At 39.5% G+C, this 21,659-nt stretch overlaps 1 protein-coding gene across 3 annotated transcripts in view; it reads left to right on the plus strand.

Annotated features, from left to right (window-relative positions):
- The window catches only part of pik3c2a (phosphatidylinositol-4-phosphate 3-kinase, catalytic subunit type 2 alpha), a 120,829-nt gene that overhangs the window by 31,919 nt on the left and 67,251 nt on the right, over positions 1–21,659 (plus strand). For all 3 annotated transcript variants that reach the window (XM_080190126.1, XM_080190128.1, XM_080190127.1), the window contains exons 2-5: positions 97–1,308; positions 12,185–12,285; positions 12,945–13,102; positions 17,634–17,754. In XM_080190126.1, the coding sequence (XP_080046252.1) occupies positions 181–1,308; positions 12,185–12,285; positions 12,945–13,102; positions 17,634–17,754 (1,508 nt within the window). In that variant the 5' untranslated portion in view covers positions 97–180. The remainder of the gene's footprint in view (positions 1–96; positions 1,309–12,184; positions 12,286–12,944; positions 13,103–17,633; positions 17,755–21,659) is intronic.

The raw sequence follows: 21,659 nt of genomic DNA on the forward strand, positions 1-21,659 counted from the left end.
GTTAACTGTAATTTGTAATGTAGGAGAGGTGTGTTGCTACACTGCTGAGTGCGTGGATAATATTTCTAATTGTTTTCTCTATAATTCCCTTTTTAGGGCACTAGGTTCTGATTCCTGGGGACTTCCCAGCTAAGAACTCTTGGCCTTGCTCTGATAAATGGGAATCTACCAGTTAAAGGCATGGCCCAGATATCCAGTAGAAATGGGTTCAAGCAGCCTTCCACAATGGGCCACTCTGGAAATCGAGCTGTTGGCAAAGAAGAAGCTCTGCAAATGGAGGCTGAAGCCTTGGCTAAGTTGCAGAAGGAGAGAAGCCAAAGTCTAAAAGAAGATCATGCATTGAGGTCTGCCAGCAGTGTGTGCCAGAAATCCCCAGGTACTATCCAGGAGTATGATCTCATTCACTTCCCAGAGGCAGAAAGCTCAAAGAAACAAGCTGCTGATGCTCTGTCTGACCTGGATATAGAGAAACTAACTTCAGCTGAGCTAGAAAAGTTGCTGTTGGACAAAAACTTTGGTCCTAAAAAAACAACCCGACCCCACACATTACCAAATACTCCCCTTGTAAGCCCATCGTTCTCCAGCCAGTTTTACAATCAAGCGCCATTCTCTGGGAGTCAATGGACAGGTGGGTTACAGAGGCCTATAGTCCAAACAGCTAGTTACCACGCAGTACAAGTGACATATCCTAAACAGCCTGATCCATTTCAGAATGGCTTTGGTCCTGGACAGTCTTCATATCGACCTTCAGAGCCAGTTTTTGTTGGCCTTCGTGCACATCAGTACATGCCCTTCCCACTCCAGCCTGCTGCACCTGTGCACACTGCAGGTGTCCGACCTGCTTATGCAACGGTCACACCCGAGCTTGCAAAACTGTATGATAAAATAGCCAGCACATCAGAATACTTAAAAAATAGTAAGTCGAGCAATGATTTGGAATCGGCCAATACAATGGTTCCTAAGCTGCCAGTGTGTGAAAACTCAAATGATGTCAGCAAATTTGACTGGTTGGATCTTGATCCACTCAACAAAGCAAAGATTGACAACCTGGAGCTCTCTCCAAGTGAAGTCGAGATGGAGCAGAAAGTAGATGCAGGGACAGTGGCTGGGGATCCTTGGGAGCAGGTGCTGCAAAAACAGAATCCATTAGAAAGCAGCCAACCTGATGTGAAGACTGAAGTGGTATCATCGAAGCAGCCAAGTGGGAAATCCACCACTGGAGTTGCACGTAGTTTATCTCTTAATTTACGGTCCACAAAATCACAGCTTTCTGACAGAATGCAAGGACTGAACACCAAAACTGCCCAGGTATGTGACCAAAACACTTGCTATATCTTGTAGTACTTCACTTTTTTTTTCTGTTAACTGATGAGCAAATTTAACCATTCTGTGAACGGTGTTTTGATTTATTATTATCACATTATTAGTACTCAGTTAAAAGTATTGTTTCTTGCATGCTATACAGACAAACCAATTTGAACATAGCGAAGGAAAGGCGAGGTGTAAAATGTAGTATTACAGTTAGAGCTAAAGATCAACTTAATATGAAGTAGGTCCATTCAAAAGTCTGATAGCAACAGGAAAGAAGCTGCACCCTGCCCCCAAGTAAATTCTTAAAGGGATTGACAGGGTAAAATAACATGTCTCAATTTAAATCACATTTTATTTAATCTAAACTCCAGGGCCTAGTCTGCTCAAATGCTCTTCAGTTGGGGGTTGTGGGATATGGTGAAAGAGCCCCTCAACGTTAGTCTTTACCCTGAGATGGGAGATGTGAATGACATTTGGTCTGGTCCACTGACTGCAGTACAGAACATAGGTACTATAGCGGCTAAACGTTGAGCCCCAGTTCTCGAGGAACTTGTCCCAGTTGTGTTATCAGGTTCTAGGCCCCCTAGCCCTCACCCCACCTGACGTCCATGACCTTTAATATCCCTATGCCAACTTGTCCAGTATCCACCCTGCACAAACCTCTAGGAGCCATTTGGAGAAGAAATAATGTTCTGTAATTTCATTTGTACAGACTACATGACTTAGGAAAGCATACAATTCATCAAAGTCAATTTCTTACTTTTTTACTCCCCTGTGAGAATGGGGAAGCTTCTATTCATAGCCTACATCAAAGACAGCTAATTCTTTAACAGCCTCTTTATTAGAACCCTCCCTGGCTATAAAATCCCTACAGTGCAGAAAGAGGCCATCTGGCCCATTAAGTCTCCACTGACCCTTGGAAAGAGCATCCACTAAGGACCTCCCCTCTGCCCTATCTCTGTAACACCACGCATTTACCATGGCTGATCCACCTAACCTTCACATCTTTGGAGTGTGGGAGAAAGCACTTGAGGAATCCCACACAGACACTGGGAGAATCCACGGAGTTGCCCACCTTTTAATCAAACTCAGGGCCCTGGCACTGAGGTCAGCAGTGTTAACCACTGCCACTGTGCTGCCTATCTTCTTGAAAACCAGCTCAGCATTCACAAAGAACCCTTTGGGGAAATGTCAACAGAGTTCAACTCTTGCTGATATCTTCAGTTGTTTCTCTTCATTTTTAAAAGCTGGGAGTTTAATAATGTCACATCTTGACAGTTCTGCAGACCTTATCTGTCCTTCAGGCAACTTTGCATTTATTCCATAAATTTGAGACTCCTATACTGCAGGTTTAAATCCCTTGCAATACCCAAAATGGGTTTGTTTGTACTCAGCACTGAGTTCAAAAGGCGGTGTGAAGTTTAGTTTCCTTCATGTGTCAGGAAAAACATTAACACTAAACATTGGATCTGTCAGAAATGTGGCCAAGACTTCATGTCTGGGTTCAGCCCATTATTTTGGAAGCTCATCAGTCTGAAAATTCATGCTGCATATTCCCAATCCCTTTGTGACAAAACTAAGCATACTACTTTAATACCAAAATAAAATGCTGCAGGTGCTGGAAATCTGAAATAATAGCTGAAAATGTTGGAAAAAGTCAGCATGTAAGGCAGCATCTGTGGAGAGAGAATTGGAATTAATGGTCAGAATCTTAGCTGTCTTTGTGCTGGCAGGATTTTCGGTCCCGCTGTGGTGAAGACATTTGGTTGGGCGCCAGTTTTCCTGTCCTCACTACAACAGGAGCAGGGCATGAACAGCCAGTAAGATTGCGTCCAATGTTTCAAGCTGATGACCTTTTTTATCAGAATGACACATGGTTGTGTAGGATCAGAGTGCTGTAAATATGGTATGTCAAACTGTCCTGCCATATCGTTTGTTCATTGGCAGATTGAATTAACTGGTTTATTTAGTTTTATTAACCTGCTAAAGTTGTAGTTTCGTAGCTTAAGAGAAAAACTCACCAAAGCTGCTGGAGTGCTCCCTTCCACTCCCACTTGCACTAAATTTCAGACTTTAGTATTCTTACCAAGCTACTCGGTTCTGCTCACACAGAATCAATTCCCTGACTAGTATCAGAAATTGTATTCCCCATATTTGGGAACATGAACAACCTAAATAATTTGCATTAGTCTACTTCAACCAGTGTATAGAAAGGGGTATCATTTTTTCATATTTTCTAAGCATGCTGCATGTTATCTTGGTTTTTTTTCCCACCATCATGTTCTTTTTGCCACCATCACGTTCAAGATGTCCAATCTCATACTAGTTAATAGCTGTTCTTTATCTATGTTCCTCTTTATAACTGACATCATGCAGGGGTTTATTAAGTGGTCTCAACTTTTGGAATGAGGTTGAAGAAAAACATTTTGTTTTATTTCCATTATCAAATGTCTTTTTCTTTCAAAATCATCTCGCATTACACATAATGGGCTTACCCCGTAGCCTTGAAAGTACACCGACAGTCTACTCACAGGCCTCTTGAAGTGCTGTTGTCGAAATTGCTGCCAGAGGCATTACAGAAGTGAGTTAGGGTAACTTTTTAATGCATTTTTTTTTTAAGTGATATTTGACTTTCAGCCACTGACTCTCTGACAGTATGGGAAAGAAGGCACACTTGGAAAGAGCAGACTGTTGTCATCAGCATCTGTACTAACACTAACAGTATGAATGAATGTTGTGAACACTGAACTTTCCATCTCTCTTGCAGCAATGAGCTGGCATTCTTCCAGTTCCATTCTTTTCTCTCTGCTTAGAGACTTGCATATCAGACACTTATACACAAATGTGGCTCCAATGTAACTGAGAGGCCGTGCATACCTTCACAGCAGGAAATGCCAGCTTGTAAGGTGATTTGGCTTGAAGTCAACACAAGCTTATCCTGATCCAAGAGATTTATGATTCAGTTGTTGTTTTAAAAAAAAATTGTTTCTGGCTTAAGTATACAGTTGTCGTGTTTCTGGATTTGTCATAATGTTACAATTGGGAGGCCTGAATCAGTCACAGAAGCAGTTCAACAACACAAAATATGGCTTTTGATAGAGCAAAGTTTTTGGTGGATTGAAACAATAGGTTTGCATTCTTTATGTGTGACCTCTTACATTTTTCTAATGTGATCCAACCAGGGATGAGACATGGCTTCAGCATTTCCTGATTAATGATCCACACATTGTAGTCGTCAAGCTTTCCTTTCAACAAATCTGAGTTCTTGTTCAGCAAGGGCACGTTTCCTGTTTTGTTAAAGCTGCTTGAGTTAGCTTCAAACTCCCCAAGAAAATACCATGCGAAATGCACTTTCAAAGTTGTTCCCGGCAACTGAATTGTTTTTTTAGATTTTTTTAATCCAAAAGTGTCTAATTTCCTGTCATTACCATGCTTAACATTCCAGAGCAGCAACCAGCTGTTTTATTTTTCCCTCTTTGGGTGACACTGAAGTAGACACCATCAAAACAATATATGGTTCAACGAAGATCCCCGATTCCCTAATGAGTTGAGATATTAAATATATGTGAATTGTCCAGAGCTGTGAGACGGGAATTTTTAAGGTGTTTTTCACCAGGCAAGTTTTTAAACTTTAAATGTAATTGTTAAAGCTGCAAAATGGAACTTTCTTCTGTGCCGTCTGGTGTCAAAATTCGGCACACTACCAGCTTGATAAACCTAGCAAGAGACAGCTTTCAGAGTAAATGTCCACTCTGGTCTACCTCGCATCTCAAAGAAATGTGTCTCGTCTGAGTTTATTGAATTATGACTATACGTTACATGGATTATAATGGAGACCAGATCTGCATACTTTTTAAAAAGGCAATAAAATTGCTCACATTGATGCCAATTCCAATCTCTTTGAACAGTCTTGCATTTAGAACCAGAGGAACTAATTGGAATTGTCCGTCTTCCATATTTTTTCCAATTTCTATTTGCACTTTTTTTAAAAAAAAATCACTAGTTTGCATGTAAAATCTCTATGCATCATGCCTTAGGTGGTGCAATTTGATTCCTGGTATGGATGACTGTGCACAGACAGTCTCCCCATGTTTGCGTGTGTTTCTTTGGATGCTCTGGTTTCCTCCCACATTCTGAAAGACATGCTGGTCAGGTGCATTGGCCACACTAAATTCTCCCTCATTACCCAAATAGCGCTGGAGTGTGGAAACTAGGGGATTTTCACAGTAGCTTCATTGCGATGTTAATGTAAGCCTACTTGTGACCTAATACTTAATTACACATTATGCAGGTTATTGAGCATTATAGTCAAGGTTTCGCCAAGCCTCTTAAGAATTGATCGATTTTTGTTACCTTTTATGTTTTGATTAGAAATACTTCACCTCAGCACACCATCCCATACTGTATATCTGGATCCAAACCAGGTAAAATTGTACGAGTGTGGCACCTGAACAAGTGCTTAAACTGAACGGGCAGCTTGCACATGACGTTCAATTTTTATTTTACATGAAATCAGTTGACAACAAACTTTTGTTATCCTCTTCTCATGTAAGCATCACTTTCGGCCAAATCTCCAATACAATCTGTATGAAAAGAAAAGGAAGCCTTGGTTGCAGTGACCAGAATACATAAGGATATCCACCAATTGTCCCTGTTTTAAAACCTTTTGTGAATACTTTGTTTCCTGAGAATAAGAAAAACATGTTAATATGCAATTATTTAAGTATTTTTTTAAGGCTATTAAGCACAACAGTCTATTTAACTGTAATTACTTGTACGAATAATTGGCCGGGCATTGGCTGGGAACCTACCTTCTTTCGCAAGTGGGAATGTTTGGAATTGCCAATTTGTGCCCTTGTACATGTTTATGTAAAATATGAACACAATATTCACACCATAGAAGACCAGATGATAGTTTGTCCATGTGTTTGCTATGCTAAGCAGTGGCACATCTTTCTCTCCACTCCTTCCCTGGCTCCAACCATCTAAAATTAAATAAACAAGAAGCCTAATTGTTCTAGGCTGTTACTTTGTCACCCCCAGCAATGTTTGTTCAGCACTGGGGACATGGCGTGCTTCCTGAAAAGTCCAAAGAAAAGGAAGAAACTCAAAGCAAGTGCTCTTTTTTAAGTTTAAAAATTAACTGTGTGTACCAGGAAGAGGCCACTTCTCAGCTATGTTCCTCGCATATGAACATGACCTCCATGATATGAACTTTTAACAGTAACAATACGTTTTAAAAGTCAGAAGTTTTATCCTGTCTTTTTCGTAACAGTTGCTTGCACAGTTACTTTTTGGTCAGAGATTTTTGTGTTATGGAGACTTGCACTACGAATGATTCTTATGCCGACAGTTTCCTGAACACAGGAAATTTTACTGCTTGAGTAGGAAATGAGAAAGCACAAATTACCAACCAAGGCTGGTTTCCTTTGGTGAAAAGTGAATTGCTCTGCAAGTATTTGGGTGTGCTAATTGCTCTTTGTTTAAAAAAGTAGGTTTTCATTATTGGAGTTGTCCCTTATCTAAACTTGCTATTAAATAGATAATCTTAGTCTACCTAACCTCTCCTCAGAAGAGCCGGAATGTCTTAAACCCACTATTAAACTACACATCAGTTTTTATGTGGACTTGTTCCCTGTTGCTCATTGTGTAAATGACCATTAGACTCATTGTAGCCTGCGTATAAATCAGGTGTCTGTTTCTGACTGTTGGGAAAAGTAGACGAATGAACTAACAGGCAGTAGAAAATGGTGGCTCTTCAAGCCAGCCAACAGAGGGAAGTTTAACACGTGTAGATCAAGCCATTTGCGACTTGAGAAACCTTTTGATACTTGAAACCAGCCAGGAATGGGCCAATGTGAATAATGGCTGGTGGGAGCTCTTGTCAAGAGGAGCACAATTTAAGAAGGAGCAGAGATTCTAGAGAATGTTGGGAGATTGGAGACACAATATAAAGGAGCAGGAGCCAAATCAAGTATGAGTGAAATCCAGTAAGTGATATGAGTGACTTTGTAACACACAAAATGTGTAGAAACAGAAAACTACAGTGAGTATACTGGTAAGCTTTCAATGTAACTGTCAATTGTAATCTTGAGGGTTGCAGATAATGAGTTGCATAAAATAATTTCCGTTAACCCCCTTGTATGATAAAGGCAGCACCGGAGATGACGCTCATTGGGATGTAGCTGATTATTTAAGTTTTAGTTTAATGCTCCCATAAATAAGTCAGACTTTGGTGTGCACACCTGCTCCATGTCTTGTCTTGTGTTCTGGATGACCAGAAGTGTCACAACAGGTTGAGAGCTTTGTAGCTGGTACGTTTATATATGAGGCTGTCCACAGCTTATGGTTGGAGACAGTGTGAGAATGGGTGACAACCTCCCAATTAAAAAGAATCACAATGAAGGAGTCCCCCGAGTGTATCCTACTCTCCCAGTCTGCAACGTGTTGCTTCCCTGGTGCTAAGTTCAAAACATCAGTGACTTGAGATGATTGGCAAAAGATGTGGCAGCACCTTTTTAATGCAACAATTGGTTCGGATCTGGACTGTCTAGTGGAGGCAGATTCAATCGTGGCTTTCGAAAGATAATTGGCTCATTATCAGAAGAGAAGATTTTTGGGGTTACTGAGAAAAGGTGGAGGATTGCCACAGGGTGAATTGCTCTTTGCAGGGAACTGATACAGGCACCACGAGGGTAAATGGCAACCATCTATTCTGTATCCTTTCTATGATGATGTAGAGATGCTGGCGTTGGACTGGGGTAAACACAGTAAGAAGTCTCTTAACACCAGGTTTAAGTCCAACCAGTTTATTTGATAGTAATCCCACAAGCTTTCGGTTCAGTTAACTGCATGTATCTTAATATGTCCTTCTCTGATCAGAACCTTCCACGCACCTGACGAAGGAACACCGTTTCTGAAAGCTTGTGGGATTACTATCAAATAAACTGGTTGGACTTAAACCTAGTGTTGTGAGACTCCTTACTGTCCTTTCTATGATGCCATGAGTGGTAATGTTTGGATTTTTTTTGTCAACACTAAATGTAGTTGCAATTTCTAACCTGTTATTTTTAATTTCCGTTGGAAGTATTCCGTGCTTTTGTTTCACAATGAGTTTGTCACTTATTGAAGTCTTGCTACCTTCTGATATTCAGTGATCACTGGTGCCAGTGGAGGTGCAATGTTCTGAAGATGGAGAGGTGAAAACGACGGTTGATCTGCTGGGTTGATTTTAATGTTTCTTCAACAGCAACAAATTATATGTAGTGCATTTCATGCAGTGAAACATCCCAGGGTTCTTGGAACTAGGACACCTAAAGACAAGGCCATAAACTGGTGTGCAGTTAAAATCAGGGATGCACAACGGGGTTAAATTTGAGCAGCAAAGACGTCCTGGAGGGTTGTGGGCCTCGGAGATTCGAGTTCAGAAAGGGCGAGGCCAGAGATTTCAAAACAAGGATGAGAATTTTAAATCAAGTCATTGGTTCCCAAGCAAGCAATGTAGATGGGAGCATTAGGGGTCGGCTTTGTTCAAAGAACTAAATCAGCCCGGGAAACAGGCCCTTCGGCCCAACGAGCCCGTGCTGCCATCCCAACACCACCAGTCCACCTCTCTACCCATGACCCGTTTCTAATGTTTTATGGCCATCCAGATTGAGGGAAACTGATTTAGGGACAATTTATTCCTGCCAATCAGCCTAACAGCACATCTTTGGGGTGTGAGAGGAAACCCATGCAAGTACGGGGAGAATGCGCAAACTCCCACAGACACCGGCCCAAATCCATGTGTCTGCATAGCAATCAGCGATGGTCACTGAGCTGTCGTCTTGCCCAGTATCTTGTCCAGTTTAGGCACACACTAATAATATGAAGCACTAGGCCAATCTCAAACAACCAAGAGCAACCCCAGTACGACCCATCGTGTGTATGCCCCTCGTTGGGCACGAGGTGGACCGACGTAAAACCTGTGAATGAAAAGAGGAAAAAACATTATTATCATACTATACCCATTTACATTACCAGGGACGCCCCAATGCTAATGACCTTTTATTTAAAAGGTTCTCCTATATCCACCCATCTCCAACTCAGTTATGTGCCTGTCTAAGTTACTCTTAAAGGACTCTAGCGTGTTTGCCTCCACCACCTTACTTGGCAGAGCATTCCATACCCCCACTACCCTCAGTGTGAAAAACCTCCCTCTAATACCTGTGTTGTACCGCTCCCCCCTCACCTTAAGTCCATGGCCCCTTGTCCTATGTGCCTGTATTATAGGAAATAGCTTACCTCTGTTTACTCTATCTATACCCTTCATAATCTTATATACCTCTATTAGATCCCCCCTCAGTCGGTGTCTTTCAGGGGAAAAGAGCCCCAATTTCTTCAATCTTTCCTCATACCCCAGTCCTTCCATACCAGGCAACATCCTGGTAAACCTCCTCTGCACTCTCTCCACAGCCTCCACGTCCTTCCGGTAGTAAGGCGACCAGAACTGTACGCAGTACTCCAAATGAGGCCTAACCAACGTTCTGTACAACTGCAACATTAGACTCCAGCTCTTGTATTCTATACCCCTTCCTATAAAGGCTAACATACCAAAGGCTTTCTTCACCACACTCTCCACTTGCACTGCCACCTTCAAAGACTTGTGCAGTTGCATCCCCAGGTCTCGCTGCGACTCTATACTCCTTACAGGCTTACCCTTTATCATATAACTTCCTCCTACGTTATTCCGGCCGAAATGCATCACCTCACGTTTATCCAGATTAAACTCCATTTGCCACGTATCTGCCCAATCAACCAGCCTATCAATATCCTGCTGTATTGCCAGACACTGCTCCTCACTGCCTGCCAATCCAGCCATCTTGGTGTCATCAGCAAATTTGCTGATCACACCACCTACTCCCTCTTCCAAATCATTTATATACACTACAAAGAGAAGAGGTCCCAGTACCGAGCCCTGCGGCACACCACTAGTGACAGACCTCCAGCTAGAAAAAGACCCCTCCACTACTACTCTCTGACTCCTCTTTGCAAGCCAGTTCTCTACCCATCTAGATACCTGACCACATATCCCATGAGCTTTAATCTTCTGTACCAACCTACCATGAGGGACTTTGTCAAACGCCTTACTGAAATCCATGTAGACAACACCAACGGCTCGTCCTTTGTCAACTGTTTTTGTCACCTCCTCAAAGAATTCTACCAGATTCATAAGGCAAGACTTCCCCTTGACAAAGCCATGCTGCGTATCCTTAATCAGATCGCAACGCTCCAAGTGCGCATACATCCTATCCCTAAGAATCCTCTCCATCAACTTACCTACCACTGACGTTAAGCTCACTGGCCTATAGTTACCTGGGCTATCCCTCCTACCCTTTTTAAACAACGGTACCACGTTCGCTATCCTCCAGTCCTCTGGGACCTCCACCTGTGTCCAAAGAAGAGACAAAGATTTGCGTCAGAGGCCCAGCAATCTCATCCCTCGCCTCTTGAAGCAGCCTAGGATAAATGCAATCAGGCCCCGGAGATTTATCGGTCTTAATGCCCTCTAAATGCCCTAACACTACTTCCCTCGTAATCAATAGATCTTTCAATTGGTCTACCGCTCCCTCAATGACCGTACTAGACATCAAGCCCCTCTCCTTCGTGAATACCAACGCAAAGTATTCATTCAGGATCTCCCCCATTCCCTCTGCCTCTAAGCACAATTCCCCACGTCTGTCCCTGAGAGGACCGATTTTACCCCTAGCCACCCTTTTGTTCTTAAGATAGGAGTAAAACACCTTTGGATTCTCCTTAACCCTACCTGCCAAAGCCATCTCATGCCCCCTCTTTGCTCTCCTAACTCCCCGTTTGAGATCCCTCCTACTCTCTCTGTATTCCTCCAACGCTCTCTCCGTTCCCAGCTGCTTAGACCTGACATACGCCTCTCGTTTCTTCCTAACCAGGTCTTCTATATCTCTAGTAATCCACGTTCCCTAATTTTTCAAGGCCATTAGCATTCTGCTCTAAAACTGCCCAATATTTTGGAACGTAATGTTAAAAAGTTAACTAATATACCTGGTTTATTATAAGAATGTAACTTTGTTTTCCCATGTGAAAAATCTAAAAAGCTTTATTTTGGTTCCTGCGAGTGTAATGCATGATGTCATTTTCCACTTTGAAATGCACTGAGTGTACACTTGAGGAATGTACTGCAAATTGAGTGATAATTAAATCACCTCCTTTTGCTTGCTGTCAAAGCACTCTGTTATTAGCATGTTTACGATTGCTGTCTGACTTGTATTCTTCACAATGCTTCATTGAGTATGATGCTTGCAAAATGTTCATGAACATTTGTAACACTGTGTATCCAAATTTAAGATAGATTAAATTTTCTAATCTGTATAACTCCTATCCAAATTGTAATTTGTAATCTTAAAAAATCTCCATGGGTTCATTGAACTTTTGCAATGTTTTTGGCAGAGCTTGCATACAAAAATTAATTGTTTTTACATGTATATTTAATGTAAACATATTTCTGTTTTATGTGTGGAACGTCCTGCTATGCACAATGCTTAACTGTGTGTATTGCATTCCAGAGCTAAACTTGGTTTAAAACTATTTGCCTTTATTATAGGGTGAAAATGGGATATGCAACAAACACGTCTTTTAGACTAAACCACAATAACATTCTATTGCAATAGCTTTCAGGCTTTGAGAAGTAATTTTTAAATAGCAAACTAACTGACTTGATCGATTCTGAAAATCTAACATTTGTGAGGAAAAATCAACTAGTTTATTGTTTTGGTCCCTGCCATGTACTGTGGTTAATCTTACTGTGGTTAATGTGTTGCATTGTCAGTTTTGATTTGGAATTGTGGTTTTATTGTAGGGTGAAAATGGGACCAGTAATGATGTTGAAGGAGAAAATATTTTGGAACAAATCGATTCACAAAATAGGGAGGTGGCAGCTTTTTGGCAAGAACTTGTTAAGTAAGAAATGGCCAATTTTTTTTCCTTTGTGTTTATTAAAATCAATGTTAATTTTTGTGTTGTTTGGTATTTGAAGTTGTGAACGCGTATGAATTGCCCATAGACATGTTTATAAAGACAAATTAGGATAAAGTTTCTACTTCATTGCTGTACAGGCTTTGAAGAGGTCTTATTTCCAGTTTATTCCACATGTTTAAAACTCAAATATAAGCACTATGTGTAAGAATGTGGAATATCAGAAAAATAAATCATTTATAGCATACTGAACAAGATTAATCATTTTGCTATCTCAGTGCTAACTGAATCTGCAATGTTAAAAGGTAAGGATAATTGAAATGTCTTTTTTTTTCCTGTGGCATCACCTTTGTGATGCATCACAAATATAATTGTGATCTGTGAAGATGGATTTTTAAAACTTCAGATGGATATGCATGTCACATAACAATTGAACCATTATTAAATTCTTCTGATGTACAGTAAAGTTAAATGTAAATATCCCAGCACTGCATGGTGGTTCAAATTGCTATCCAATCTGATTGATATGGGTTCAAGCATTAAATTTGGCTAAAAAGGGGTAGAATATTGGACTTTTCAAATTAATATCAGAGGAGTTTGACGCTAAATCTTTAACTAAACTTCAGTGCTTTTTGCACTTCTAGGTTACGAACCACATTTCCATATAGCGACCACTCCACCAATCCAGGTTATGTTTTGAGTCCTGTTATGCTTCATCGCGATATGAATGGAGAAAATGCTAGTGTGAAGGTCTCCATAGAAATTGAGGAGTTTCGGGAGCCAGTCACATTCACCTGTGATGGTGAGATTTGCAATCTATCACTTCTTGAGTAATCGGTGTGAAGTTTACATTTAGTATTATGTGTGCGTGATTGCATAGCACTTAGCTTCATTCTGTTTTAGCCTGATAATGTCAAGATCTGTTCATGCAACTTCAAAGCATCAGTTCAAACAGTGCTTTTGTTCTCCATGGTCTCACATGCATGTTGTAAATTAAATGTACATTATACTGCACATAACTGTATACAAGACATATAATAAAAGACACTGCTGGAAATATTTGAGTTTGACAGCATCTGTGGAAAGAGAAATATCGTTAACATTACTCAGCAAGTCTGACAGAATCTGTGGAGAGAGGCACAGCATTAGTGTGTCAACTGATGACCTTTCATCAGATGTTGTCTGATTATTTCCAGCACTTTCTGCTTTTCTTTCAGATTCCCACTACCTGTAGTATATTGCTTTTACACATAAAACGTGCCTGAAATGGCTACTTTGATCAGCAGAAATTTATGATAAAATTAATCGCGCAAGGTGCCTCCACTGTTCTGTTTTTGTCACTGGCCTGAATCAGAATACAATTTATTAATTTTATTGATAGAGGTCTAATGTAAAGCTAAAGCCGCAATAGTCCCAAACAACCAAGGCTGCTTTCCTCTTTTGAGGTGGAGTGCTCACTGGTGGTAATTTAAATTAAAGATTTGCCACATCTTGGGTGAGGGGCAAGATTGAGAAGGCGGGCCTTCATAAACAACCTCAGTCGGTATGGTAATTGAACCATAATGTTGGTATCATTCTATCACAAACCAGCCTACTGAACATTAAATTCTTCAATTTACCATGAAATGTCAGGAGTTTGAAGGTAAATCTTTAACTAAACTGCAATGATTTTTGCACTTTTAGGTTATGATCTGCATTTCCATAGTGACACATTTTTAGTATTAATACCTTCACCTGTTTCCTTTCTTCAAATTACTACCATACCCATTACATGCTGTACCTGCCTACTAACCTTTCGCAATTTCATGCACTAAGACACCAGGCACCACTGCACCTCAGAGCTTTGCAATCTCTTGCCAATTGGGTAATGTGCTTCTAATTTATTCTTCCTGCCAAATTGGACAATTTTAGATTTTCCAGCATTATACTCAGTTTGTCAGAACTTTGACCACTCAAACGATCTGTATTCTTTTTGTAGCCTCATTACGTCATCTTCACAGCTTACTCTCTTACCTGTCTTTTTGTGTCATCAGCAAATTTGACAACCATCACATTCATCCAAGTCATGAATATAAATAGGAAGCAGTTGAGGCCCTGTGGCACACCATGTGTTATGTTTTGCCAACCTGAAAAAGACCTATGCATGTCTACTCTCTGCTTCCTGATAGCACCTATCCTGTGAACTTTTTATTTCTGCAATAGTCTTTAATGTTGAACATTGACAAATATCTTCCGGAAACCTAAGTACAATGTATTTACCAGTTCTCCTTTATCCACAGCATAGGTTACTTTCTCACAGAACTCCAATAAGCTGGTGAAACATCATCTCCTTTTCACAAAAACCGTGTTGACTCTGTCTGATTGTGCTACCTGCTATGGAACTGAACTAAGTGCCCTGCTATATCTCTTATTTAGTAATAGCTCCTCTATCACTATCCCTATGACGTTAAACTAACTGGCTTGTAGTTTCCTGCTTTCTATCTATTTCCCTTTTTGAATGAAGAGATTTTGGGAAGATTAAGACCAATGCATCAGCCATTTCATGAGCCACTTTTTTTAACACCTTGGGATGAAGTCTGTTAGGATTTGGGTGTTTGTCAGCCTGCAACTCCAATTTGTTCAGCACCATTTTTATAATGCTTGTAATTTTCCTGAGTTCCTCTCTCCCTTCCATTTCCTTATTTACAGCTGCTTCTGTGATGCTGTTTCTATTCTCTGTCGATTTTTAAGTCATCCAAGATTTTGATGCCTATCACCTAATTTGCAATTAGACTTGTTTCTCCCACCCCCCAAACAGCTCTGTGCTCATTGGCCTCCATTGACTTCTGGTTAAGTAATGCTGTGACTATAAAATGTTAATTAATTACAAATCCTTCCATATCCTTTCCCCCACTACTGTATAATCTTCAGCCTTACAACCTGCTAATATCTGTAATCCTCCTAATTCTGGCCATTTGATTTTACTTTCTCAGTGGGTGACCTTGCCTTTACCTGCCCTAGGGCTAAGCTAAGTTCTTCTTATAATATCTATCTGAAATCATGCTTCCAGTGAAGTAGCACTACAACTACATCTGCAACTCATGCGGGACTATATTTCCACCAATTCATTTGCTTTGACAATGAGTGGAACTGTTAGATATATTTTATTAGTGCTTGATATTCACGTGATTCACTGAACATAACTCTTCAATTTTCACAATTTGCAACCTAATGCTAATGACTACAGTTGAGTCATATTTTTTAATCGCTTGATGTAACTTGCTATATGCTCAGCAATGCCTTTGAAATTTTCTTTTTGCAAGAAATTGCAGTAAATGTGTTTTGATGATTTCAACACTTGCTGTTCACACAGTATTGCTTCTAACTAGTGATAACTTTCCTGATGCGTGCTTCACGGTAGGAACTATAATATCTAGCAGGGTGCTTCTTTTGAATGGAAAATTCTTCAATGGATATCCTGCTGGAATCAACAATGTAAGAATTTTTCCTGAATCTGGGTTCAATAGATTGTTTGTAGGTAGTCTTCAGTAGATGGTTTGTTTATTTTTCAAGCAAATTTATTGTTTCAATTTGAAATCCAATTATCACTGCACATCGGAGTATTGTATTTCAGTGATCTAGTTGACCTATCAAAGAATAATGTACAACAGCTTTGTAATTGCTGCTCTCCAAACTAGATGTAATTTTGCAAAATTACCTGGCAAAGTTTTTTTACTTGTGTTCATATAATAACAATGAATTGACAAGTCAACTTGCATTCATATAATAGCGAGTTGACATGTCACTAACGTGTTTGAAGCCCATAATGTATGTCCTGCCAATTTAAACAGTGTGCGTACCTCACTCATTATGTCACAAGCTAACTGTCGGTGAGACCAATGTTTGGCCAAAAATGTGACAACCTCAGTAACTCACCACATCCAAAATAGGATAGACTCTCTAAATTTTTCAAGGCGCTTATGGCATTGGATATGTGAGTAGAAATAAGGAAGCACTTGCAATTATATAGTGCTCTTCAAGACAGCCAATTTTAATGTTTTTGGAAGTGTCGTCACTTTGAAGAGGCAGCCAGTTCCCTATCTTTGTTACTGCAACAGCTTGCATATGATGGGCAAAACCCAAAGTGTCAATTTATTTTTTAGACTGTCATGCTGGACTTTCCCATTTTGGCCTCCATAGTTTTCAGTGGAGTTGATGCCTTTAACATTTTATTTTCTCATTCTTGATCCATTCTGTAGCTCGCCTTTGGTTCACCATAATGCCTATTGCTTCCTCTACTAGTTTTTTCTTCCCCTTCCAAGAACTCCTGCATTGGCCTCCTTTTCTTGTATTTTCAAACTGTCCCTCAATAGTCACAGGTATTAAGTTAGCTTCAATTGTATACAAATTCATCATTGTATTATTTCTCTCTTGTCATCTTGGACACCTTGTACCATCTTGCTAACTGACACTAGGCTGTGCATGAACTTTCTTTGAAACGTTTGTCAAAACTAAGCAGATTATTTGGCCTTCAACAAAAGTTCTGCTGCTAACCATTAATCCGAGTCTTTTTCCAGATGAAAGCTTGCAGTGTTGGACTTTGCATTCTTAGAATTTAAACAACGTGAAATCCACTTTAATGTTAAGCATCCTCAGTTGGCTTGACCTGAAGTATGTTTTCTAAAATGTCCTCTGCCTTGCTCCCCTGCCTTCCTTCAAAAGCACCTTTGAATTGCATCCCCTGGCTGTGTATTCATTTTCTCCAACTTTTCTCCCAAAATTACTTAAGTGACTGGATTTACTTCTGACGATGTGCTACAAATGCAGATTTATCTGTTAACTTTAATTCTTGGTCAACAAATGAGTTTAAATATTTGATGGTGAGGGTCAATGCTGTAAATGCCATCTCAATTCAATTATACTAATTTATTTACAATATAATTTATGAATTCTGGCCAGGATGGACTTGCAATTTTTCCACCTGTGATCTATGTAATTTTATGTTTACACCAGTTTGGTTTTCATTTTTGTATGTTCTTTATGCAGATTCTCAGTCAGCTGTATGTCTTAGAATGTTTCAGTAATTATAGATTTATGTGTGAAATTGCACATATTGATTATAGGCTAGACCAGTTCAATATGCTCTATTGAGTATCCATGTCACCCTTTAAAAAGGAAAGTATTAGTAACTGTGGTTTTCTTGAAAAATATTGTAACTTCAGTTTAAAATCACTGACACTGCAAACTGGAGAGTATTCTGCCAGTATAAAATTACTGATGTGAATTAAGTGCAAGTGTTTCTTGTATCCTTTTGTAATTGTTTCATATTAATCTTGAAACTCTTTTTTTTACAGTGAGCTCCCATGTAGAGCTTATTATAATGCAAGCTCTGTGTTGGGCTCATGATGATCTCAATAAGGTTGACATTGGCAGCTACGTACTGAAAGTCTGTGGACAGGAGGAAGTCTTGCAAAAGTAAGAGGCTGAAACACTTATTCGTGCTTCCCAGTATTGATGTGTGAATTTTCACTTTGGAAATTAGGGTACTCACAGTAAGAATAATTTTATTCGTAAAACATGTTCAAGTTGCTTTTTGACTTATTTATTTTTTGTATGAGTTCTTCTTGAATGTTTGCAACATTTTGGCTCTGTACACTTGATATCACATCAGCTGATAATACTGGTCCCAGAGTGAGAAATCTGACTTGGTGCATCCTAACTTTTTGTTTTAGAAACCATGAACAAAATTCACAGGAATCTGCTTGCTCTTTTAGCACACAATGTATTTATTAAACAAGAAGGCATGAATTGTATCGCAGCAGACAAAAATGTTGAAGAAATGTCAATACAATAACAGGAAGGTGCTTCAAATTCACATTTCATTTCATCCAACAATATTTTTACATGCACATAAATCAGCGAAGGGTTATTATTAGCTTAATACAAAAGTTGCTTGCTTGAGACTGACACAGTGGCAAATGGTTTTCTTCTGGTGAATTTCTGAGCATTCATTTAATGCTTTTCACCCAACATGTGTCTCTCCCCAAAATATTGAAACTGCACTTCTGCAGTTCCCTAAACTCAATCTTTCAGTTTAGCAGTGGCGCTACTAGTAAATTAGAATTTTTTAACTGTTCAGTTAGCTACTATCCCAATAGCCTTGTAGTCTTATCAGAAAGTTTAAAATTCCTGTCTCCAAAGACACACTTGTCTTTTTTCCTTTGTCTGTATCACCTGACCGTTGGTGCCAGATGAGTTTTTTCTACTTTGTCTCCCCACAATCACTAAATATTTAACCCCTTTTATTTCACGCTTTTAACATTTCTAGAGGTTGTAAAACCTCATTAAAAATGTAGACAACAAACCCAAAGACCTGCCTTTCAGTCAGGAGCCTATACAGTCTCCCAGATACCAAAGCGTGCTTTCAACCTAATGAAATTGAAACAATTTATGTTCAACTCCAAGTTATACATTGCTCATAACATAGTTGTGACCTCTGTTGTAGACTGCATTTCATTTTGTGTTCACCTGTTTTGAACACAAACTTCAAATTCAATTTCAAATTGAATCCAACTTCTACACTTAATTTTAAAATTGTCTCTGATCATGTATTGTAGTTGTAACTTTTTCTATTGTTTAGCTTTAGGAGAGGGCTTCCTAATGTTTTTAATATGCACACTCATTTTTCATTATTTTTAAAAAGTCTTTGTAGTAACTGATCATCTCATTGAGCTGTCATTTTTCAATATTGGGCATGGGTGTATTAATTAATTTCAGCAACTGATCTCAGCTTTTGGCCTCTTCCCTTTTAATTTATGGAATTAGCAGGGGACTGGGTGGTTAGAAGTTGGACTGAGTGCTGACATATTGTGCAAACCTTGGAAACGACATAATATATTCGCTGTGTTTAGGGGCCTCATTCCATATGTGACAAAAGTAATTAACTTGCATGTTTTTGCTCCGTGAAATTGTTGGCTTGAAAATTTATGCACAAGTGGAGGATTACCCTTTTTTCTAGGTCATTCTTTTAAGTTTCTAATGCTTGAATGATGGTAAGAAAATTAAGCTCAGTAAATCAAAAAACAATGTGTTTGTCTTTATTAAAGCCACTGACATGCATGCAAGACTAATTTTTTGATTAAAGAATGCCTTGGGGTTTTAGTTGGATCTTCATGACCCACTTATGGCTTTTTCTTTTTGGAAAATTTTATGAAGAACGCCAAGGCTATAATATACTATTTGCAATGATCATAAAGTTAGTGGACTCTAAAATGGAAAATTGTGTGGAACAAATTAGGCACCAGTCTTTTTATTATTAGTATAATGAAAAATTGCAGTGCTCGTGCCTGAAATTCACTTTATCACTGTTTAACTATTAAACTCTGATGCAGCTGCATCAGATGCAGCTTGCATTTTAATGTCAAAATATTGTCTTTCCTAAATATGTCCATCTTTCCCAGCACACTGTTTAAATTCCTTCAATCACGTTTCTGTTTCTGTCACATTATCCTAACATGCTTCTGAAAGTCACAATTGACATGTGACAGTGACCATAGTAAACTCCTCCCTCTTCCCCATCCCACTGCAGATGCAACTTCAAAATCATCAGTTGTCTGTGCTCATTTCTTTTGGTCGCCTGAGCATCCCTAATTGGTGGTTGTACCTTCAATCTCTTCCAAGTTCTTGGAAATTCCTCCCAAAGCCCTTTTCCAGCCTGTCTCTTTCTTCTTTTTAAGACAGTCCTTTAAATCCTGACTCCTTAACCATGTTATTCATTGACTAGAATCATAAAATGGTTATAAAACAGAAGGAGGCTATTCAGTCCATTTGTCTGTGCTGGCCGTTTTGAAGGTGCAGTTCACAAAGTGACACAACCCTGCTTTTCCCCCAAATCTCTTTTCCAACAATGATTCAATTCTCCCTTGAAGGCTCAAGTGACCCTGCTTGCGTCATACTCCATATTTAAAAACGTTTTTTAATTCTCCTCATGTCTCCATTGTTTCTTTTGCCAGTTACTTTAAATCTATGCCCTCCAGTTCTTGATCCTTGCACCACAGGAACTTTTTCTCCCTGTCTACTTCATACGAAGCCTTTATAATTTTAAATACCTCTATCCCAGCTTCTGTGAACTTCCTGTCAAAAACAGCCCCGACTTCTCTCCTCTTTCTACATAACTGAAGTTCCTGATGCTTGGAACTAGTCTTGTGAATTGTCTGCGCTTGTGCTAATGCCATCACGTCCTTTTAAAGCATTGTCCAGAACTGGGTGTAATACTTCAGTAGTGGCCGAGCCAGTGACTTTTACAAGTTTAAATTAACTTCATTCCTTTTGTACTCTGTTCTGTTGATTTAAAAGCCGAGGATACTGAATGCATAATTAACTGTCACCTTCACTGACTTGTGCTAAGATATACCAAGGTCCCTCCGTTCCTACGTTTCCTTTGGAATTGCACCCTTTGTCTCTCTGGATTCTTCCTGCTGATGTGAATTACTTCTCACTTCTCTGTATTAAATTTCATCTGAGACTGTGTTCTCATTCCACAAACCTGTCTATCCTACTGCACTGTCCTCCTTTATGGTTTGCAATAAATCTGCAAATTTTGACATTGTGTCCAAGGTCTAGGTTATTAACATGAAGAGCAGGGGAGCTAATACCTACGCTAGGGACCTCCACTATAAACGTTCCATATGTCAAAAACAACCATTCACCTCTGTTTTCTGTTGTTCAGCCAATTTCATATCCAGGTTGCTAATGTCCCTTTTGTTTCATGAGCTTTAATTTTGCTCATAGCTCTGTTGTGCAGCACTTTATCAAACACCTTTTTTGAAAGTTCATGTACGCTGCATCAAGAGTATTTCGCTCATCAACCTTTTCTGTTATGTCATCAAAAATGTAAGCATAATTTGCATGCAACAAATCCAAGCTGATTTTCCTTAACTAGCCTACATTTGCTCAAGTGACAATTTACTTTGACCTGGATTACTGTGTCTTTTTTCAGCACTAAGATTAAACTGACTTGGTGGTTGCTGGGCTTAGCTTGAAACCTTTTTATTTGAACAAGGTGGACTATTTGCAATTTCTACCTGAATCTTAAGGAAAGTCAGTTCCTCCTGAAATTTCCATCCTTGTTTTCTTCAGCGTCCTCGGATGCATTTCATCTGCTCTAAGTGCCCTGTCAACTTTAAGTACTGACAACCAATTCATTGCCTCCTTATCAGTATTAAACCCACTTATTGCCTGAACTACCTGCCCTTTCACCATGACATGGGCAGGTGCAAATTATTCACTTAATGCCTCAGCCATGACTCCTGTCCCCATGCATAAATGCCTTTTTATCCCTTCCCCTGGGTGGGCTTTGTTAGAGGGAGGTCTTGCCTTAC

This window comes from Carcharhinus amblyrhynchos, chromosome 6 (assembly GCF_965287045.1).
Source record: "Carcharhinus amblyrhynchos chromosome 6, sCarAmb.v2.hapA, whole genome shotgun sequence".
Lineage (NCBI taxonomy): Eukaryota > Metazoa > Chordata > Chondrichthyes > Carcharhiniformes > Carcharhinidae > Carcharhinus > Carcharhinus amblyrhynchos.